The sequence below is a fragment of the Bombina bombina genome, chromosome 6 (assembly GCF_027579735.1).
Source record: "Bombina bombina isolate aBomBom1 chromosome 6, aBomBom1.pri, whole genome shotgun sequence".
NCBI classification, from domain to species: Eukaryota; Metazoa; Chordata; class Amphibia; order Anura; family Bombinatoridae; genus Bombina; species Bombina bombina.
The window spans coordinates 40,762,785-40,781,540 of record NC_069504.1 but is presented as its reverse complement, the minus strand read 5'-3'; the positions used below and the strand labels follow the sequence as shown (position 1 = coordinate 40,781,540).

The 18,756-nt window shown below is 40.5% G+C and overlaps 1 protein-coding gene across 2 annotated transcripts in view; it reads right to left on the bottom strand.

The window, feature by feature from the left end:
- Positions 1 to 3,938: 3,938 nt before the first annotated feature.
- MEST (mesoderm specific transcript) overlaps positions 3,939 to 18,756 on the bottom strand; it is a 130,759-nt gene continuing 115,941 nt past the window's right edge. For both annotated transcript variants that reach the window (XM_053716385.1, XM_053716384.1), the window contains exon 12: positions 3,939 to 7,828. In XM_053716385.1, coding sequence (XP_053572360.1) covers positions 7,711 to 7,828 — 118 coding nt within the window. In that variant the 3' untranslated portion in view covers positions 3,939 to 7,710. The remainder of the gene's footprint in view (positions 7,829 to 18,756) is intronic.

Sequence of the window (18,756 nt, the reverse complement as noted above, 5' to 3'; positions counted from 1 at the left end):
CGTCTCAATACCAAGCTACCTAGGTACGGGTTGAGGGATCCCCAAGCGGATCTAATAGATATACTAGCAGTGCCCTGGAGGTTCAAACTCCTATCTTTTCCCTCCATTACCGCTTCTTCCTCGAGTGGTGGGCCGCATCAAGCAGGAGTGGGTCGCAGATCTAGTGGGGATGTCCTCATCTCCTTCGTAGAAGTTACCTTGTTGTAGAGATCTGCTGATACAAGTTCCTTTCGTTCATCAAAATCTAGATTCTCTAAGGCTGACTGCGTGGAGATTGAACGCATAGTCTAAGCCAAGAGAAGTTTCTCTGAAAGTGTCATTGATACTTTTATTCAAGCTCATCAACCAGTTATTCGGTGTATCTACCACAAGGTGTGGAGGACCTACTTATTCTGGTGTGAAGAGCGTAGTTTTTCCTGGCACATAGTTAAGGCTGCCAGGATCTTATCTTTTCTCCAGGATGAGCTAGAGAAGGGCCTTTCTGCTAGTTCCCTGAGGGGACAGATTTCGGCCCTGTCGGTTTTATTGCACAAGAGACTGGCTGAGCTTCCAGACAAGCAGTCCTTTGCTAAGGCTCTGACTAGGATCAGACCTGTGTTTAGACCTGGGGCTCCTTCTTGGAGCCTAAATCTTGTTCTTCGAGTTTTACAACAGGTTCCGTTTGAGCCTCTGTATTCCATTGACATTAAATTGTTATCTTGGAAGGTGTCCTTTTTTGGCTATTGCTTTGCAATGTGAGCCCTCTTATCTGATTTTTCATGCAGATAAGGCAGTTTTATATACTAAATTAAGTTTTCTTCCTAATATTGTGTCAGATCGCAACATCAATCAGGAGATTGTGGTTCCTTCCTTGTGTCCTAATCCTTCTTCATCGAAGGAATGAGTACTTCACAATTTAGATGTGGTTCGCGCCTTGAAGTTCTATCTTCAGGCTACTAAGGAGTTTAGACAATCTTCCTCTTTGTTTGTTGTCTATTCGGAGAAGCGTAAGTGTCGGAAGGCTTCTTCGACTTCCCTATCTTTTTGGTTAAGGAGTGTGATTCCACTTAGCTTACGATACAGCGTGACATCGTCCTCCTGAGAGGATAACGGCTCATTCCACTAGAGCAGTGGCTTCCTCTTGGGCCTTTAAGAACGAGGTTTCTATGGATCAGATTTGTAAAGCGGCTACCTGGTCCTCCTTACATACTTTTTAAAATTTTTACAAGTTTGATGTTTTTACTTCGGCTGAAATTTACCTTGGGTCAAATAACTTCATACTGCGCAAAACGGTGGAACCCAGACGGATTCCCCTCAAAATCAGGAGCAACCACCAAATCATCCTCACCCCAAGAAATGTCATGTTATGCCTCCTGAACACTGGCAGGAAACAGCATTAAAGGTCAGTGTTAGCCGCCAAAGTGGTTCAGTAAAAGCTGACGCCCCATTAACACTTATTGGGTGATAAGGAACACAGTTCTGTCAACCCTAGAAGGAATGGGGAGTTCTAATCCAAGTGACCAATGTGCAGGTAAATGTTCACCGATTCTCTTCATGGCCCCTACTGGTGTTTTTTTTTTTATATTTAGGGACAAGGAACATGACTCTACCGGCCAACTGGGTTCGCTGATCCATCTTTCAGTGTGAGAAAATGCACAGGTTTATACCTACTGGAGCAGATAGCATTGCTGATCACCGGCTCGAACAGTTTGTTACTGAATAATAGTTGGTTTCCAGAGGAGACATTGTTTTGTCCTCTCACCACTATATCCCTCTCTGTTTCTCCATGAGTCTAATATAGAGATGAACTTCATGTGGAACTTTCTCCTTTCGATCAGTGGAGAAATCAGAACATACAAGTTTTACACGTAATGAATAAAAAGGTCTGCTAAATAAAAATAGTTTTAGAATGTACTACAGTACTTCGTTTTTTTGAAAATTAATATTCTTGTGCTGAATACACCAATATTTTTTTTTTAATCTGGAAGTTGTCTCTATCACCCAATGAGCGAGAGTCCCTTAGCTCTGCACAATCATGCAATTCCTGTAAGTTTTGCTTTAAATTTAAACAGACCCTTATTTAACCTTTTTATGCCAAAAAATAAAATAAACCTACTTTTGCACAGGTTTTAGTCAAGTAGAAGTTTCATAGTTTAAAAGTGATTTCAGCTATACTTATTTATTAAACCAAGAAACAGAATTTGAATACCTTGAGTTGAGCAAGCACAAATTACTGTATAAAGGAGTTGTGAGAGCAGACAAGAAATCCTGCACAAAACAGGCAACGAGTAGTGGGAATTAGAAAAGTAAAAAAAATCCTGTGAAAAATGTGGGGCCCACTTAAAGGGAAGGTCAATTTCAGGCCAATGAACTGCTGAAATGTATTCAATAACATACCCACATTCTAGTCGCTAACTTTATTTTCCACAAAACATTTTACTTTTTATAAAAAAAATCCGTTTCGATTGCGACTCCTCCCCTCCACCACTTCCTTATTCAGCATTAGTGACGTAGCGAGTGGTCCCACACGATCGCTATCACCGTCAAAAGCTTGCGCACAAGATTTACAAGAAACTGCGCATGCATATTTGCAACGGAATCGCGTATTACTTGTATTGTGATCGTTCACAGTTACGATATGTATCCAATAAAGAAGTAGGAAGCGGAATATGCATGCGTCTCATGAACAAACCTGATAGCTATACGACGCTATTGAGGGAGTAACGCATGCGCATAAGTTATTAATGACATTGCGAGAAAAGGGGCTGAACACCCCGGGGGGGGGGGGGAAACGGACATTGGAGAATTGAATATCACATTGCTGTTAATTAATGTATTGAAGATGGCAGGCGGGCGGAAGAAAAAAGAGAAACGGAGCATAAATAGAAGCTAAAAAATAGATGGTATGATTAAAATGTAAGCTAAATGATGAACGTCTAACTCATTTCAAATCAACTGCAGAACGGCGTGAACGAGTCCCCCGGACTTGACCTTCACTTTAACATTTTGTGGGTGGACAGCACTCAGGGCCACCACGGCAGCATCTGCCACCTGTATTTATCCTAGCTCAATTGTTTCTTGCGTCACCCTACCCATTGCAGGCCTTGGCAATCCTCCAAGGGAAGAGATTATCTTGGATGTGCATGAGCGAGCTGTACTGCATTTAACTGCGCACGCATATTTTATATTCCTATGCTCTCCACATAGAAAATAATGTACTTATTTTTTATATGTTAAAAATGAAACTTTCATGAATCAGATAGAGCAGTAATTTTAAACAACTTTCCAATTCACTTTCATTAAGAAAATGTGCACATTCTTTTATATTTACACGTTTTGAGTCACCAGCTCCTACTGAGCATGTGCAAGAATTCAGACTATACATATATGCATTTGTGATTGGCTGATGGCTGTCACATGAAACAGGGGGACTGGAGATAGACATAACTGAAATTTGTCAGAAAAAAAATCTACTACTCATTTGCATTGTGTTGTCATCATGTATTTGTTGCTTATGCAAATCTACTGTATTTTTCGGCCTATAGGTACAAATCAGTAACTGCTCGTTAGTATACATTCCTGCATTTAGAGAAATTGTGCTAAATGTCTTTTTAAATGAACCTCACTTTTTATATCATGCATCTTAAAAAAGGTAAATCTTTGTGTGTCTGGTAGCGTTTAATGCATCATTAAATACCGTAGAATTGGATAATCAACAAATGAAACAAGTTACTATTTTCCATCAGCCAATCACAAAAGGCATATACAGTGATTTCTTGCACATGCTCAGTAGGAGCGGGTGCATCAGAAAGTGTGCATATAAAAAGATTGTGCATATTTTTGTAATGGAAGTGAATTGGAAAGTTGTTAAAAATTGTGTGCGCTATATGAATCATGAACGTTTCATTTTGACTTTAGTGGGTCTTAAAACATTCAAACAAAAAGACTTTCACATCATGCCACGTCACAAATCCTTTAATTCCTGTAAGAACAACACTTCAATAAGGCCAACAATACAGAAATAGTATTTCAATCAATCACTGTGGGTTGTGAATTAAAGGGACATTCCAGCCAGAATTAGAATCCGCATGTATGCATTTCAGTTTTGAATAGAAGCCCTTTTGTAATATAAATGTATTAGCTAAAATGCTTCTAATAAAAGCTATAGCCGTTTCAAAAGTGTATTTAAGTATGCACCGTGCACCAGCATTTTAAACACAGCACTTGCTGAGAGAGCCTAAGGTGCTTGCACGATTTGGCAATGACTTAATTGCTGACATGATAAAAGCCCCACTGGTTCTCTGAGCATCTGCAGTACTTAAAATGCTGGTGCACTGAGAATATCTAGCTATGCTTCACATGCATGTGCAAAGAAAAATGCTAACACTAAAACAGTGATGACTTTTACTATAAGCATTTGCCAGACATTTATATTGCAAATAAGTTTATATTCAAAGATGTAATTCATGTGCATTTACATTTTGACCAGAATGTCCCTTTAACTGTCAAATCAAGAAGAAACCCCTAAAGCACAACATTTTGTTGTTTTTCAAAATATGTTTTATTGAACCATTTTACGTTTGTGTTAATCTGAATTTTAGCTGATCTAAAGATAACAAATAAAACTGGTGAGATTTATTTGGACAGAGTAAATAGATTTGCTCATTCTTCAGTGATTTACTAGAATGACCATATGACCCTGACAATGCACTGATTCAGGAGAATCTAATCGTCAGTTTGAATAGAATGAAGATTTATACTCGTTGCCGTTGTAATTACTCCTTTATTGCAGAATTAAATGCCCGAGCCCACTGGTTTACAAACCTCTGCTCAGACCTCCCTAACAGGCCAGGTTTTGAGGATATCTAAACTAGAGCACAGTTGAAATAATCAGCTGATTAGTAAACAAGGTTATTTTACCGCCTCTCACCCAAAGTAATCCTGAAAACCTGTCCTGTTAGGGAGGCCTGAGAACAGGTTTGAAAACCAGTGCCTGATGATTCTTATTAAAAAGTAATTTTTTTAGTATTTATTGAATCTAAAATAGGGTTTTTATTCATTTTTTTCTGTAAATTGATGCTCCAATACTGAGAAACATTTTATATTGTTACGCTTGTGGCTGTCCAACAAATAGAGGTGGGAGTTCTGGTTTAAGCCAATAGGCAATCAGTCCTTAAGGATTAGCTGTACACAAATATGCCCTCTGTTAGCTTTAAAATCAAAACAACTTTAACTTAACCCTTTTTTAACATGTTAAAATAATACTCTTTCATATCCATGATAGAATGTTATATAATGTACTGTCCCTTTAAAGGGATATAAAACCAAAACAAAATGTATTTCGGGATTCAGATAGAACATACAATTGTAAAAAAAACTTCCCAATTTACTTCTATTATTGATTTGTTCTCATTGTATCCTTTGTTGAAGGAGCAGTACTGCACTACATGTAGCTAGCTGAACACATCAGCTGAACCAATGAGAAGAGGTATATATGTGCAGCCACCAATGAGCAGCTAGCACCCAGTATTGTTGCTCCTGAGCCTACCTAGGTATTCTTTTCAACAAAGGATAGCAAGAGAACAAAGACAATTAGATACTAGAAGTAATGATTTGTTTAAAATAATATACTCTAACTGAATCATGAAATAAGCATGCTGCACACACACGTCATGGGGTACTGCAGATGGTAGCTTGGTTTGGGATCAGTGCTCTGTGGGCACTGCACTTGGCATTTTATACAAAGAACTCTCTGCCTGGCATTAGCCACCACTCCAATACTGGCCAAGTAAATGATTTCTTTAAATGTAAAAAGTGAAGTTGTGTTTCATTACAACAGCATTAGGTACAGCCCATATCGTCTCTATATGATGGGGTCCTGTGTAAACTCTTTATATTCTTCTTTTTCCAGCATAGTGACATTGTTCCAAACTACAACACGTTACAATGAAGTTACATGGTGATGATTTGTATTGCTAGCTAACAGGTGCACAGTGGTATCGGATTTAAAGGGTATTGCTATTTCCCTACCAGTTTCCTTCCCAGACTCCTCTTCTTCCTTGCCTGGTGTGCAGTAGAAAAACAAAGCTGCAGAAGGCGAGTGCTTAACCTTTTGCTGCTCACTCAAATAAAGTGATCTTATATCCCCCATGGCTGCAGGCACTGGAGCACCAAACAGAACTGCTGAGTGTTTGAGATTGGTCACATCCAGCAACTCCCTAATCTTAACCCTCGCCCCACTGCTCCCATGGTCAGCTATGCCCTCTGCCTGACTCCATGCGCCCATCTGCGCCACATGCTAGGTTCTACATAACGCTGCATCCATTCTATATTCATCGTTCTCAGTTGTGTCACATCTCAGGTTTTGTTTTTTGCTTTGAAGCTGGAGTGTCATGTTCAACAGTTTTGTGATTGAGTCTCTTGTTCGTGTTGGTGGCTTTTTATGACAAACTTGCGTAGTTTGGTGCTTGTTTGTGATTTTAGTTTATCCAGAGGAGTGCTCATAGTTTGTTGCTGATTCTTAGTTCCAAAGCTTTATCCAGAGTCCAGAATAGTGTTACTAAAGCTGTTCTTCTGCCCTTTATTTCACAGCCTGGTAATATTCCCTCTTTTACCCCATTACACATATGCCCCAGTCAGTTTGTATCAGGCACTAACACTGAACACAAGGAAATTACAACCCATTTTACAAATAAACCACATGGTGTGGTGAGATTGTGTATAATAATTAGTAAATCATTTGATACATAATTACTAATTGCTGATTAATCTTCAGACCACCGACTGAAGTGAATAACTACACAACGACAATGTGAGATTAGTGTTTCTAAAAAACAGATGTATATAATTTGCCAGTTGATGTCCAAAAAAGTCATTTATAGACCTCCAAAAACAGCCTTTATATCAAATCAAGCTGGCATAAGACCTTGTATCACATCAGTTTTCAGGAATGCCGAATCCAATATTCTGCAAATCTGCTAACACTGACACTCGGACTGTTTATCATGTTATTAACGTGCTATAGCCCTGTATTCTTGGGGTTCTTACCCCAAAAGTGCAACATATTGCTGTAGTTCTATTTGGCCTTAACCAGTTAAACATTGTTTAAAGATTCATTTAGATTATCTGTTTATTTAAAAAAAAAATTGCATATATAAAATACTGTAAGAGGCGAGTGTTGAAGGTCTTATGTATTGTCACAAAATTGTAGCAAAACGTATTTAAAAACATGGCTTTTAGAATGAAGGTGCACGTTCAGACTCAATGTACAGAGCAGAGCCTGTTATAGAGATGATTTGCAAACGGAACCACTGTTAGACGGTAATATTGTTATTTGTTCTACGATTGTGAGAACTACTCTTAGGTCCACATACACTTTGTATATGTTGTTGTTATTGCAGAGGGCAGCTTTTACTTTGCGATGCTCAGCTCCACACCTCGCTGATGTGCTAAATGATTTTTAGAGTCTCTGGTCTGCAAGGAGGATCATGCAGTTGTAGCATTTGGAAGACATTGTGCTCACACATCAGTACACAACCAACAAGCCCATAACATGGAGAAATAATACTCAGGAACAGACAGCATTAGAGCAGGTAGAGTCATCCCTGAGATAGAACACGGCTGTAAGTAGCGTTCTGTAGCCGCTCACTGAGTGCCTTATTGCTCGGTTTCACATTTAACCCCAGTGAACGTTAAGGGGTGGCAATCAGGCTGGTTAAATGGTGTCATGGCTCAAAAGGAATTGATGAAGTTCAGATAGGCATTCAGGAAACCCGTGGGGTCCTCCAGCTGGGGGTAATGACTAATGTGATCATCCAAAACAAAGTATGTGGATTTGGGGATCAGTTTCCTGCAGGAAAATAACAATGTTAGCATTAAATTCTATAATAATTAAAGACAAAAGCAGCTGTGCTCTTAAAACATGAAAGTCCCACGTAAACTTTTATGACTCAGATACAACAGGCAATTTAAAAAATAAAAATCAAATTTAACCCCTTCACACCCTTAGGACGTTCCATGCTGTCCTAAAAGCGCTGGGCGTTAACTCCCTTAGGATGGCATGGAACGTCCTAAGTTCTTCGGTGTCCTGTTATCGATGAGTAACCTGAATCCAATCAGCGGTTGCCATCACGTGACTGCAGCAAGCGTATTAAACTGTTTACATAAAGCGGTCCCTTAAGAACACAACATACAAGCAAGTTAAGGTGTGTCCCTGAATAGATCAGACAATCGATGTATCTCTATGGGATACTCAAATCCTACATTTTCTGTTACACAACATGAATTAAATACTTATTTAGGCCATTGTTTAGCTATTATTTTCCATTATTTAAAAGGAACATTAAAGGGACAGTCTACACAAAAATTGTTATTGTTTAAAAAGATAGCTAATGCCTTTAATACCCATTCCCCAGCTTTGCACAAAAAAACATTGTTAGATTAATATACTTTATAACATTAAAACCTCTAAATTTCTGCCTGTTTCAAAGGCTCTATTGACAGCATCTTAATCACATGCTTTTGTATTTGCTTTTCACTACAGGAGACTGATCGTTCATTTGGGCCATATAGATAACATTGTGCTCACGCACGGGAAGTTATTTAGGAGTTAACACAATACTAAATGCAAATCAATAGATTTTAAATAGTCACAGCCATGTGATCAGGGGGCTGTCTGCAGAGGCTTAGATACAAGGTAATCACAGAGGTAAAAAGTATATTAATATAATTGTGGTGGTTATGCAAAACTGGGGAATGGGTATTAAAGGGATTATCTATCTTTTAAAATAATAAAAATTCTATTGTAGACTTTCCCTTTAAGCAATTGTTCATATATGCATCAGAAAGGAATTGTTACATCACTACAGATCTGCTTACAAAGTTGTTGTTTTGTTATCAAGATTTCTATTGCAGTCCAGGGACACAACCTTTAAAAAGCCTCAAGTGTTGTTCACCTTATCTCCTTTGCTATGAATATAAAATGTGCTCCTGCATATATCCCAGCAATCACTGCAGTATGTAGAAGATTCAGGGTTTTGAACTACCGAGAATGCACTGCAGTATCTCTGGGGGGAGAGTAAAAACTAAAATTTTTAGATTTAAAGTGAAGGTCAACTTCACGCAACTGCCTCGTGGCCTTGGATAAACACTGCAAAATGAGGGTGGGTTTAATTCATAAAATTTTTTATATTTCATAATTTTTTTTTAAATTTTTACCTTTTGAGCGCTCCGACGATAAGCAAATCTCTCCCGCCCAGCATTTTGTCAAATTGATTGAGAGACGACGATTCTTAAAAGAACGAATTCTTGTTCCCCCCCCCCCCCCGGGGCCTTCAGCCCCTTTGCATAAACATCACGGCCCGCAGGGAAAACAAGGATTCGTTCTTTTAAGAATCTTCATCTGTCAATCAATTTGACAAAATGCCAGGCGGGAGAGATGCGCTTATCGTCGGAACGCTCAAAAGGAAAGATTTAAAAAGATAATGAAATATAAAAAATTTGAGGAATTAAACCCACCCTCATTTTGCAAAGCTTATCCGATGCCGTGGGGCATTGCGCAAAGTTGACCTTCACTTTAAATTGCAAGAAAAGCAGGCAAAATAAATAAAAAACAACTGCATAGTTGTTTTACTAGACACAATTATACAATTTATTGGTTATTAAACGTTTAATTGCGGCAGTTTGTGCTGCAGAACAATAAGGATCATACATTACAGATTTGCACATTGCATATAAGTGAATAGGATGAGCCAAGTCTAGTAAGATTTTGTACAATCCAGTAGTAAATATCACTGCAAGAGGCCTTTTACAAATAATGGTCCTAAGAGCCAACCTAGTTTTAGAAAGATCTAATTTGGAATTTAGGGTGAGGTGTTGCTCTAATGTTGCACTCAAAATGTATTTCAGGGAGTTATAAACCACATTAAAAAAAAGTTGCAGCTTATCAGGTGCACTTCGATAAGTTTGACGTAGGGCGGGTTGGTTAAACCTATAGAACGAGTGTTCATGATGGCACCCTACCTCTTCTTGCCATTGTAGTGCTGTCTTATAAAAATAGGTTTTATATACAGTTGTGCTCATAAGTTTACATACCTTGGCAGAATTTATGATTTCTTGGCCATTTTTCAGAGACTATGAATGATAACACAAAACCTTTTCTTTCACTCATGGTTAGTGTTTGGCTGGAGCCATTTATTATCAATCAACTGTGTTTACTCTTTTTAAATCATAATGACATAACAGAAACTACCCACATGAAAATTGGAAAATTGTTTGGGATGCAAAGACAAACCCACAAATAACTTCAGGTAATAAGGAGGCACTTGAAGAAAGATTGGCTGCATGGTCGAGTCGCCAGAAAAAAGCCATTACTATGCAAATGCCACAAAGTATCCCGCTTACAATATGCCAAACAGCACAGAGACAAGCCTTAAACCTTCTGGCACAGTCATTTGGAATGATGAGACCAAAGTTGAGCTTTTTGGCCACAACCATAAATGCTACATTTGGAGAGGAGTCAACAAGGCCTATGATGAAAGGTATACCATTCCTACTGTGAAACACTGAGGTGGATCGCTGATGTTTTGGGGATGTGTGAGCTACAAAGGCAAAGGAAATTTGGTCAGAATTGATGGCAAGATGAATGCAGTATGTTATCAAACAGAACGCCTCATTTTCCACTTCTTGATTAGAGTTTGAACACTGCTGATTTGCATTCTCAATTCCTTGGATATCTTTTGATAGCCCTTTCCTGTTTTATACAGTTCAACTACCTTTTCCCACAGATCCTTTGACAATTCTTTTGCTTTCCCCATGACTCAGAATCCAGAAACGTCAGTGCAGCACTATATGAAAGATGCAAGGGTCTGTCAGGAGTCCAGAAACTCATTGACCTTTTATACACACACACTAATTACAAGCAAACATATCACAAGTGAGGATGGTTACCTTTAATAACCATTCAAACCCCTTTGTGTCAACTTGTGTGCATGTTATCAGGCCAAAATCACCAGGGTATGTAAACTTTTGATCAGGGTCATTTGGGTAGTTTCTGTTGTCATTATGATTTAAAAAGAGTAAACAGAGTTGATTGATAATAAATAAACACTAACCATGAGTGAAAGAAAAGTTTTTGTGTTATCATTCATATTCTCTGAAAAATGGTCAAGAAATCATAAATTCTGCCAGGGTATGTAAACTTATGAGCAAAACTGTATCAGCAAAAAAGCTTTATTTTTTTATAAATATTATGGGCCAGATTACAAGTGGAGCTCTAAATATTGCTTTCATTAAAGTGATATTTGCGATCCCCTGTGTAATACCAGCACACACTAACGTGTGCTGGTATTACAAGTTAACAGCAATTCGAATGCAAGCTCGAGTTCGCATTGCAGGGAAGAATTGCGCTCACAAGAGCGCATTTCCATAAGCTCTAATGGGAGCCTCGTTCTGATGCCGTCAAAAATGGCATCAGAACTTAAGCACAGCGAAAGGGGTAAGTAGTGAAGGATTGCAGAATTTGTAAATATATATGTATATGCTGATATACATTTATATTTATGTGTTAATTTGTGTATATACACATATAAACACACACATATATATATATATTTTTATTTATTTATTTACTGGGAACATACAGTTCTCATAGACAGCAATATAAACGCACTTTTCAGTGCCCTTTTTTTTTTCTTTTTTCTAACACCCCGCACCTGCCCACTTTAAAGCCCCAAAACGGCCTAGTGCAGTTCTTTTTTATTTAAAAAAATGCTAATTTTTTTTTTTAAATGAAAAACTACAATGCCCTCTATTTTGAGGGCATTTGGGGCTCTTTTAGAAAATTAACCATATAGATTTAATCTCTGGTTAATTTTCTTGGCGCCACTTGTAATGACTGGTTATTTATTGCACTCCCGCAAACGGGCGTGCAATAATTTAGTGATCCACTTGTAATCTAGCCCAATATATTTAAAAAAAGATGTTTTTAATGGCCCTTTATTTCTATTTATTTTTTACAAAAACAAAATTTATGCTTACCTGATAAATTTATTTCTCTTGTGGTGTATCCAGTCCACGGGTTCATCCATTACTTGTGGAATATTCTCCTTCCCAACAGGAAGTTGCAAGAGGACACCCACAGTAGAGCTGTCTATATAGCTCCTCCCCTAACTGCCACTACCAGTCATTCGACCAAAGACAAGCAAGAAAAAAAAAGGATAAACTATAGGGTGCAGTGGTGACTGTAGTTTAAAAATAAAAAAACACATGCCTTAAAATGACAGGGCGGGCCGTGGACTGGATACACCACAAGAGAAATAAATTGATCAGGTAAGCATAAATTCTGTTTTCTCTTGTAAAGGTGTATCCAGTCCACGGGTTCATCCATTACTTGTGGGATACCAATACCAAACCTTTAGGATACAGATGAAGGGAGGGACAAGGCAGGAACTTAAACGGAAGGCACCACTGCCTGTAAGACCTTTCTCCCAAAAATAGCCTCCGAAGAAGCAAAAGTATCGAATTTGTAGAATTTAGAAAAAGTGTGAAGCGAAGACCAAGTCGCCGCCTTACAAATCTGTTCAACAGAGGCCTCATTTTTAAAAGCCCATGTGGAAGCCACCGCTCTAGTGGAATGAGCTGTAATTCTTTCAGGAGGCTGCTGGCCAGCAGTCTCATAAGCTAAGCGGATTATGCTTCTCAGCCAAAAAGAAAGAGAAGTTGACGAAGCCTTTTGGCCTCTCCTCTGTCCAGAGTAGACAACAAACAAAGCAGATGTTTGACGAAAATCCTTCGTAGCTTGTAAATAAAACTTTAAAGCACGAACCACATCAAGATTGTGTAAAAGACGTTCCTTCTTTGAGGAAGGATTAGGACATAATGAAGGAACAACAATCTCCTGATTGATGTTCTTATTAGATACTACCTTAGGAAGAAACCCAGGTTTGGTACGCAAAACTACCTTATCTGCATGGAAAATCAGATAAGGGGAATCACACTGTAAAGCAGACAACTCCGAAACTCTTCGAGCCGAGGAGATAGCTACCAGAAACAGAACTTTCCAAGATAAAAGTTTAATATCTATGGAATGCAAAGGTTCAAACGGAACCCCTTGAAGAACTTTAAGAACTAAATTTAAACTCCATGGCGGAGCAACAGGTTTAAACACAGGCTTAATTCTAACTAAAGCCTGACAAAACGCCTGAACGTCTGGAACGTCTGCAAAAGAATAGACAGAGCAGAAATCAGTCCCTTTAAGGAACTAGCAGACAATCCTTTCTCCAATCCCTCTTGGAAAAAGGATAAGATTCTAGGAATCCTGACTTTACTCCATGGAGTAACTCTTGGATTCACACCAATGAAGATATTTACACCATATCTTATGATAGATTTTCCTGGTGACAGGCTTTCGAGTCTGAATTAAGGTATCAATGACCGACTCGGAAAAATCACGCTTTAATAGAATCAAGCGTTCAATCTCCAAGCAGTCAGACGCAGAGAAATTAGATTTGGATGTTTGAAAGGACCTTGAAGTAGAAGGTCCTGCCTCAGCGGCAGAGTCCATGGTGGAAAGGATGACATGTCCACCAGATCTGCATACCAAGTCCTGCGTGGCCACGCAGGAGCTATCAAAATCACCGAAGCTATCTCCTGCTTGATCTTGGCAATCAGACGAGGGAGCAGAGGAAACGGTGTAAACACATAAGCCAGGCTGAAGGACCAGGGCTCTGCTAGAGCATCTATCAGCGCTGCCTTGGGATCCCTGGACCTGGACCTGTAACGAGGAAGCTTGGCGTTCTGATGAGACGCCATGAGATCCAGTTCTGGTTTGCCCCATTGTTGAATCAACTGGGCAAATACCTCCGGATGGAGCTCCCACTCCCCTGGATGAAAAGTCTGCCGACTTAGGAAATCCGCCTCCCAGTTCTCTACTCCTGGGATATGGATAGCTGAGAGATGGCAAGAGTGAACCTCTGCCCATAGAATTATCTTTGAAACCTCCAACATCGCCAGGGGGCTCCTTGTACCCCCCTGATGGTTGATATAGGCTACAGTCGTGATGTTGTCCAACTGAAATCTGATGAACCTGACCGCAGCTAGCTGAGGCCAAGCCTGAAGAGCATTGAATATCGCTTTTAGTTCCAAAATGTATCAGAATGTCGTCTAGGTAAGGAGCCACCGCAATGCCTCGTGGCCTTAGAACCGCCAGTAGGGACCCTAGAATCTTCGTAAAGATTCTTGGTGCCGTGGCTAACCCGAAGGGAAGAGCCACAAACTGGTAATGCCTGTCTAGCAAGGCAAACCTGAGAAACCGATGATGATCTCTGTGTATCGGAATGTGGAGATAAGCATCCTTTAAGTCCACGGTAGTCATATATTGACCCTCCTGGATCATAGGTAGGATGGTTTGAATAGTCTCCATCTTGAAGGATGGGACCCTGAGAAATTTGTTTACGATCTTGAGATCCAAGATTGGTCTGAAAGTTCCCTCTTTCTTGGGAACTATAAACAGATTTGAATAGAATCCTTGCCCCTGTTCCTCCCTTGGAACTGGGTGGATCACTCCCCTAACCAGAAGGTCTTGAACGCAACGTAAGAATGCCTCTCTCTTTATCTGGTTTGCAGATAATTGTGAGAGATGAAATCTCCCCTTTGGAGATGAGGCTTTGAAATCCAGAAGATATCCCTGGGAAACAATCTCCAGAGCCCAGGGATCCTGGACGTCTCTTGCCCAAGCCTGGGCGAAGAGAGAAAGTCTGCCCCTAACTAGATCTGGTCCCGGATCGGGGGCTACTCCTTCATGCTGTCTTAGAGGCAGCAGCAGGTTTTTTGGCCTGCTTTCCCTTGTTCCAAGCCTGGTTAGGTCTACAGACTGGTTTGGACTGGGCAAAATTTCCTTCTTGTTTTGCAGTAGAGGAAGTTGAAGCTGCGCCACTCTTGAAGTTTCGAAAGGAACGAAAATTAGTCTGTTTGGTCCTTAATTTGTTAGACCTATCCTGGGGAAGGGCGTGGCCTTTTCCTCCAGTAATATCAGAAATGATCTCCTTCAGTCCAGGCCCGAATAGGGTCTGCCCTTTAAAGGAGATGTTGAAAAGCTTAGACTTTGAAGTAACGTCAGCTGACCAGGATTTAAGCCATATCGCCCTACGAGCCTGAATGGCAAAACCTGAATTCTTAGCCGTTAGCTTTGTTAAATGAAAAACCGCGTCAGAAATAAATGAATTGGCTAACTTAAGAGCTTTAAGCCTGTCTAGGATATCATCCAACGGGGTCTCCACCTGTAGAGCCTCTTCAAGAGACTCGAACCAGAAAGCCGCTGCAGCAGTGACTGGGGCAATGCATGCAAGAGGCTGGAGAATAAAACCTTGTTGTATAAAGATTTTCTTAAGGAAACCCTCTAATTTTTTATCCATTGGATCTAGGAAAGCACAACTGTCCTCGACGGGGATAGTTGTACGCTTAGCTAGGGTAGAGACTGCTCCCTCCACCTTAGGGACCGTCTGCTACGAGTCCCGTGTAGCGGCATCTATGGGAAACATCTTTTTAAAAGCAGGAGGGGGAGAGAACGGTACACCTGGTCTATCCCATTCCTTTGTAATAATTTCTGAAAACCTCTTAGGGATTGGAAAAACATCAGTGTAAACAGGCACTGCAAAGTATTTGTCCATTTTACACAATTTCTCTGGGACTACAATGGTGTCACAGTCATCCAGAGTCGCTAAAACCTCCCTGAGCAACAAGCGGAGGTGTTCAAGCTTAAATTTAAATGCTGTCATTTCAGAGTCAGACTGAAGTAAATCCTTCCCTGAATCAGAAATGTCACCCACAGATAGAAGCTCTCCTGCTTCGGCTTCTGTACATTGTGAGGGTATATCAGACATAGCAACTAAAGCGTCAGAAAGCTCTGTATTTGTTCTAGCCCCAGAGCTGTCTCGCTTTCCTTGTAACCCTGGCAGTTTGGACAAAACCTCTGTGAGGGTATGATTCATAACTGCCGCCATGTCTTGTAAGGTAAACGCATTGGACGCGCCAGATGTACTTGGCGTCACTTGCGCGGGAAATATAGGTTCTGACACATTGGTAGAGCTAGGTGGTTTAACCTCCTTTTTGTCAGTCTGAGAAACCTCTGGTGATAAATCTTTAAAACCCATAATATGGTCTTTATAACTTATAGAAAGGTCAGTGCATTTGGTACACATTCAAAGAGGGGGTTCCACAATGGCTTCTAAACATAATGAACAAGGAGTTTCTTCTATGTCAGACATGTTTAACAGACTAGTAATGAGACCAGCAAGCTTGGAAAATACTTAATAAATGTGAAAAAGCAATTAAACAAAAACGGTGCTGTGCCTTTAAGAGAAAAAAACTACCACATAAACTGCAAAACAGTGTTAAAAAGTAGTAAACTCTACAAAATTTTTACAGTGTGTATAAGAGACTAAAGCAGCATTGCACCCACTTACAAATGGATGATTAACCCCTTAGGCCCCAAACCGGATTAGAAAAACGGTAAAACTGTTAAAAAACAGTCAAACACACTGCCACAGCTCTGCTGTGGCTCCTACCTGCCCTTAAACACGATCTTTGCAGGAAAAAAACCCTCTATAGTGGTCCTAGATGCCAGAGGACTCCTTTAGGGAAGCTGGATGTCTCAGTCTGAATATCAACTGCGCATAAAGTGCGTGAAAATAGGCCCCTCCCACCATGCACTCAATGTCAGAAGGCCTTAAAAAAACAGAATTTATGTTTACCTGATAAATGACTTTCTCCAACGGTGTGTCCGGTCCACGGCGTCATCCTTACTTGTGGGATATTCTCTTCCCCAACAGGAAATGGCAAAGAGCCCAGCAAAGCTGGTCACATGATCCCTCCTAGGCTCCGCCTACCCCAGTCATTCGACCGACGTTAAGGAGGAATATTTGCATAGGAGAAACCATATGGTACCGTGGTGACTGTAGTTAAAGAAAATAAATTATCAGACCTGATTAAAAAAACCAGGGCGGGCCGTGGACCGGACACACCGTTGGAGAAAGTAATTTATCAGTTAAACATAAATTCTGTTTTCTCCAACATAGGTGTGTCCGGTCCACGGCGTCATCCTTACTTGTGGGAACCAATACCAAAGCTTTAGGACACGGATGAAGGGAGGGAGCAAATCAGGTCACCTAAATGGAAGGCACCACGGCTTGCAAAACCTTTCTCCCAAAAATAGCCTCAGAAGAAGCAAAAGTATCAAACTTGTAAAATTTGGTAAAAGTGTGCAGTGAAGACCAAGTCGCTGCCCTACATATCTGATCAACAGAAGCCTCGTTCTTGAAGGCCCATGTGGAAGCCACAGCCCTAGTGGAATGAGCTGTGATTCTTTCGGGAGGCTGCCGTCCGGCAGTCTCGTAAGCCAATCTGATGATGCTTTTAATCCAAAAAGAAAGAGAGGTAGAAGTTGCTTTTTGACCTCTCCTTTTACCGGAATAAACAACAAACAAGGAAGATGTTTGTCTAAAATCCTTTGTAGCATCTAAATAGAATTTTAGAGCGCGAACAACATCCAAATTGTGCAACAATCGTTCCTTCTTCGAAACTGGTTTCGGACACAGAGAAGGTACGATAATCTCCTGGTTAATGTTTTTGTTAGAAACAACTTTTGGAAGAAAACCAGGTTTAGTACGTAAAACCACCTTATCTGCATGGAACACCAGATAAGGAGGAGAACACTGCAGAGCAGATAATTCTGAAACTCTTCTAGCAGAAGAAATTGCAACTAAAAACAAAACTTTCCAAGATAATAACTTAATATCAACGGAATGTAAGGGTTCAAACGGAACCCCCTGAAGAACTGAAAGAACCAAATTGAGACTCCAAGGAGGAGTCAAAGGTTTGTAAACAGGCTTAATTCTAACCAGAGCCTGAACAAAGGCCTGAACATCTGGCACAGCTGCCAGCTTTTTGTGAAGTAACACAGACAAGGCAGAAATCTGTCCCTTCAGGGAACTTGCAGATAATCCTTTTTCCAATCCTTCTTGAAGGAAGGATAGAATCCTAGGAATCTTAACCTTGTCCCAAGGGAATCCTTTAGATTCACACCAACAGATATATTTTTTCCAAATTTTGTGGTAAATCTTTCTAGTTACAGGCTTTCTGGCCTGAACAAGAGTATCGATAACAGAATCTGAGAACCCTCGCTTCGATAAGATCAAGCGTTCAATCTCCAAGCAGTCAGCTGGAGTGAAACCAGATTCTGATGTTCGAACGGACCCTGAACAAGAAGGTCTCGTCTCAAAGGTAGCTTCCAAGGTGGAGCCGATGACATATTCACCAGATCTGCATACCAAGTCCTGCGTGGCCACGCAGGAGCTATCAAGATCACCGACGCCCTCTCCTGATTGATCCTGGCTACCAGCCTGGGGATGAGAGGAAACGGCGGGAACACATAAGCTAGTTTGAAGGTCCAAGGTGCTACTAGTGCATCCACTAGAGCCGCCTTGGGATCCCTGGATCTGGACCCGTAGCAAGGAACTTTGAAGTTCTGACGAGAGGCCATCAGATCCATGTCTGGAATGCCCCACAGCTGAGTGACTTGGGCAAAGATTTCCGGATGGAGTTCCCACTCCCCCGGATGCAATGTCTGACGACTCAGAAAATCCGCTTCCCAATTTTCCACTCCTGGGATGTGGATAGCAGACAGGTGGCAGGAGTGAGACTCCGCCCATAGAATGATTTTGGTCACTTCTTCCATCGCTAGGGAACTCCTTGTTCCCCCCTGATGGTTGATGTAAGCAACAG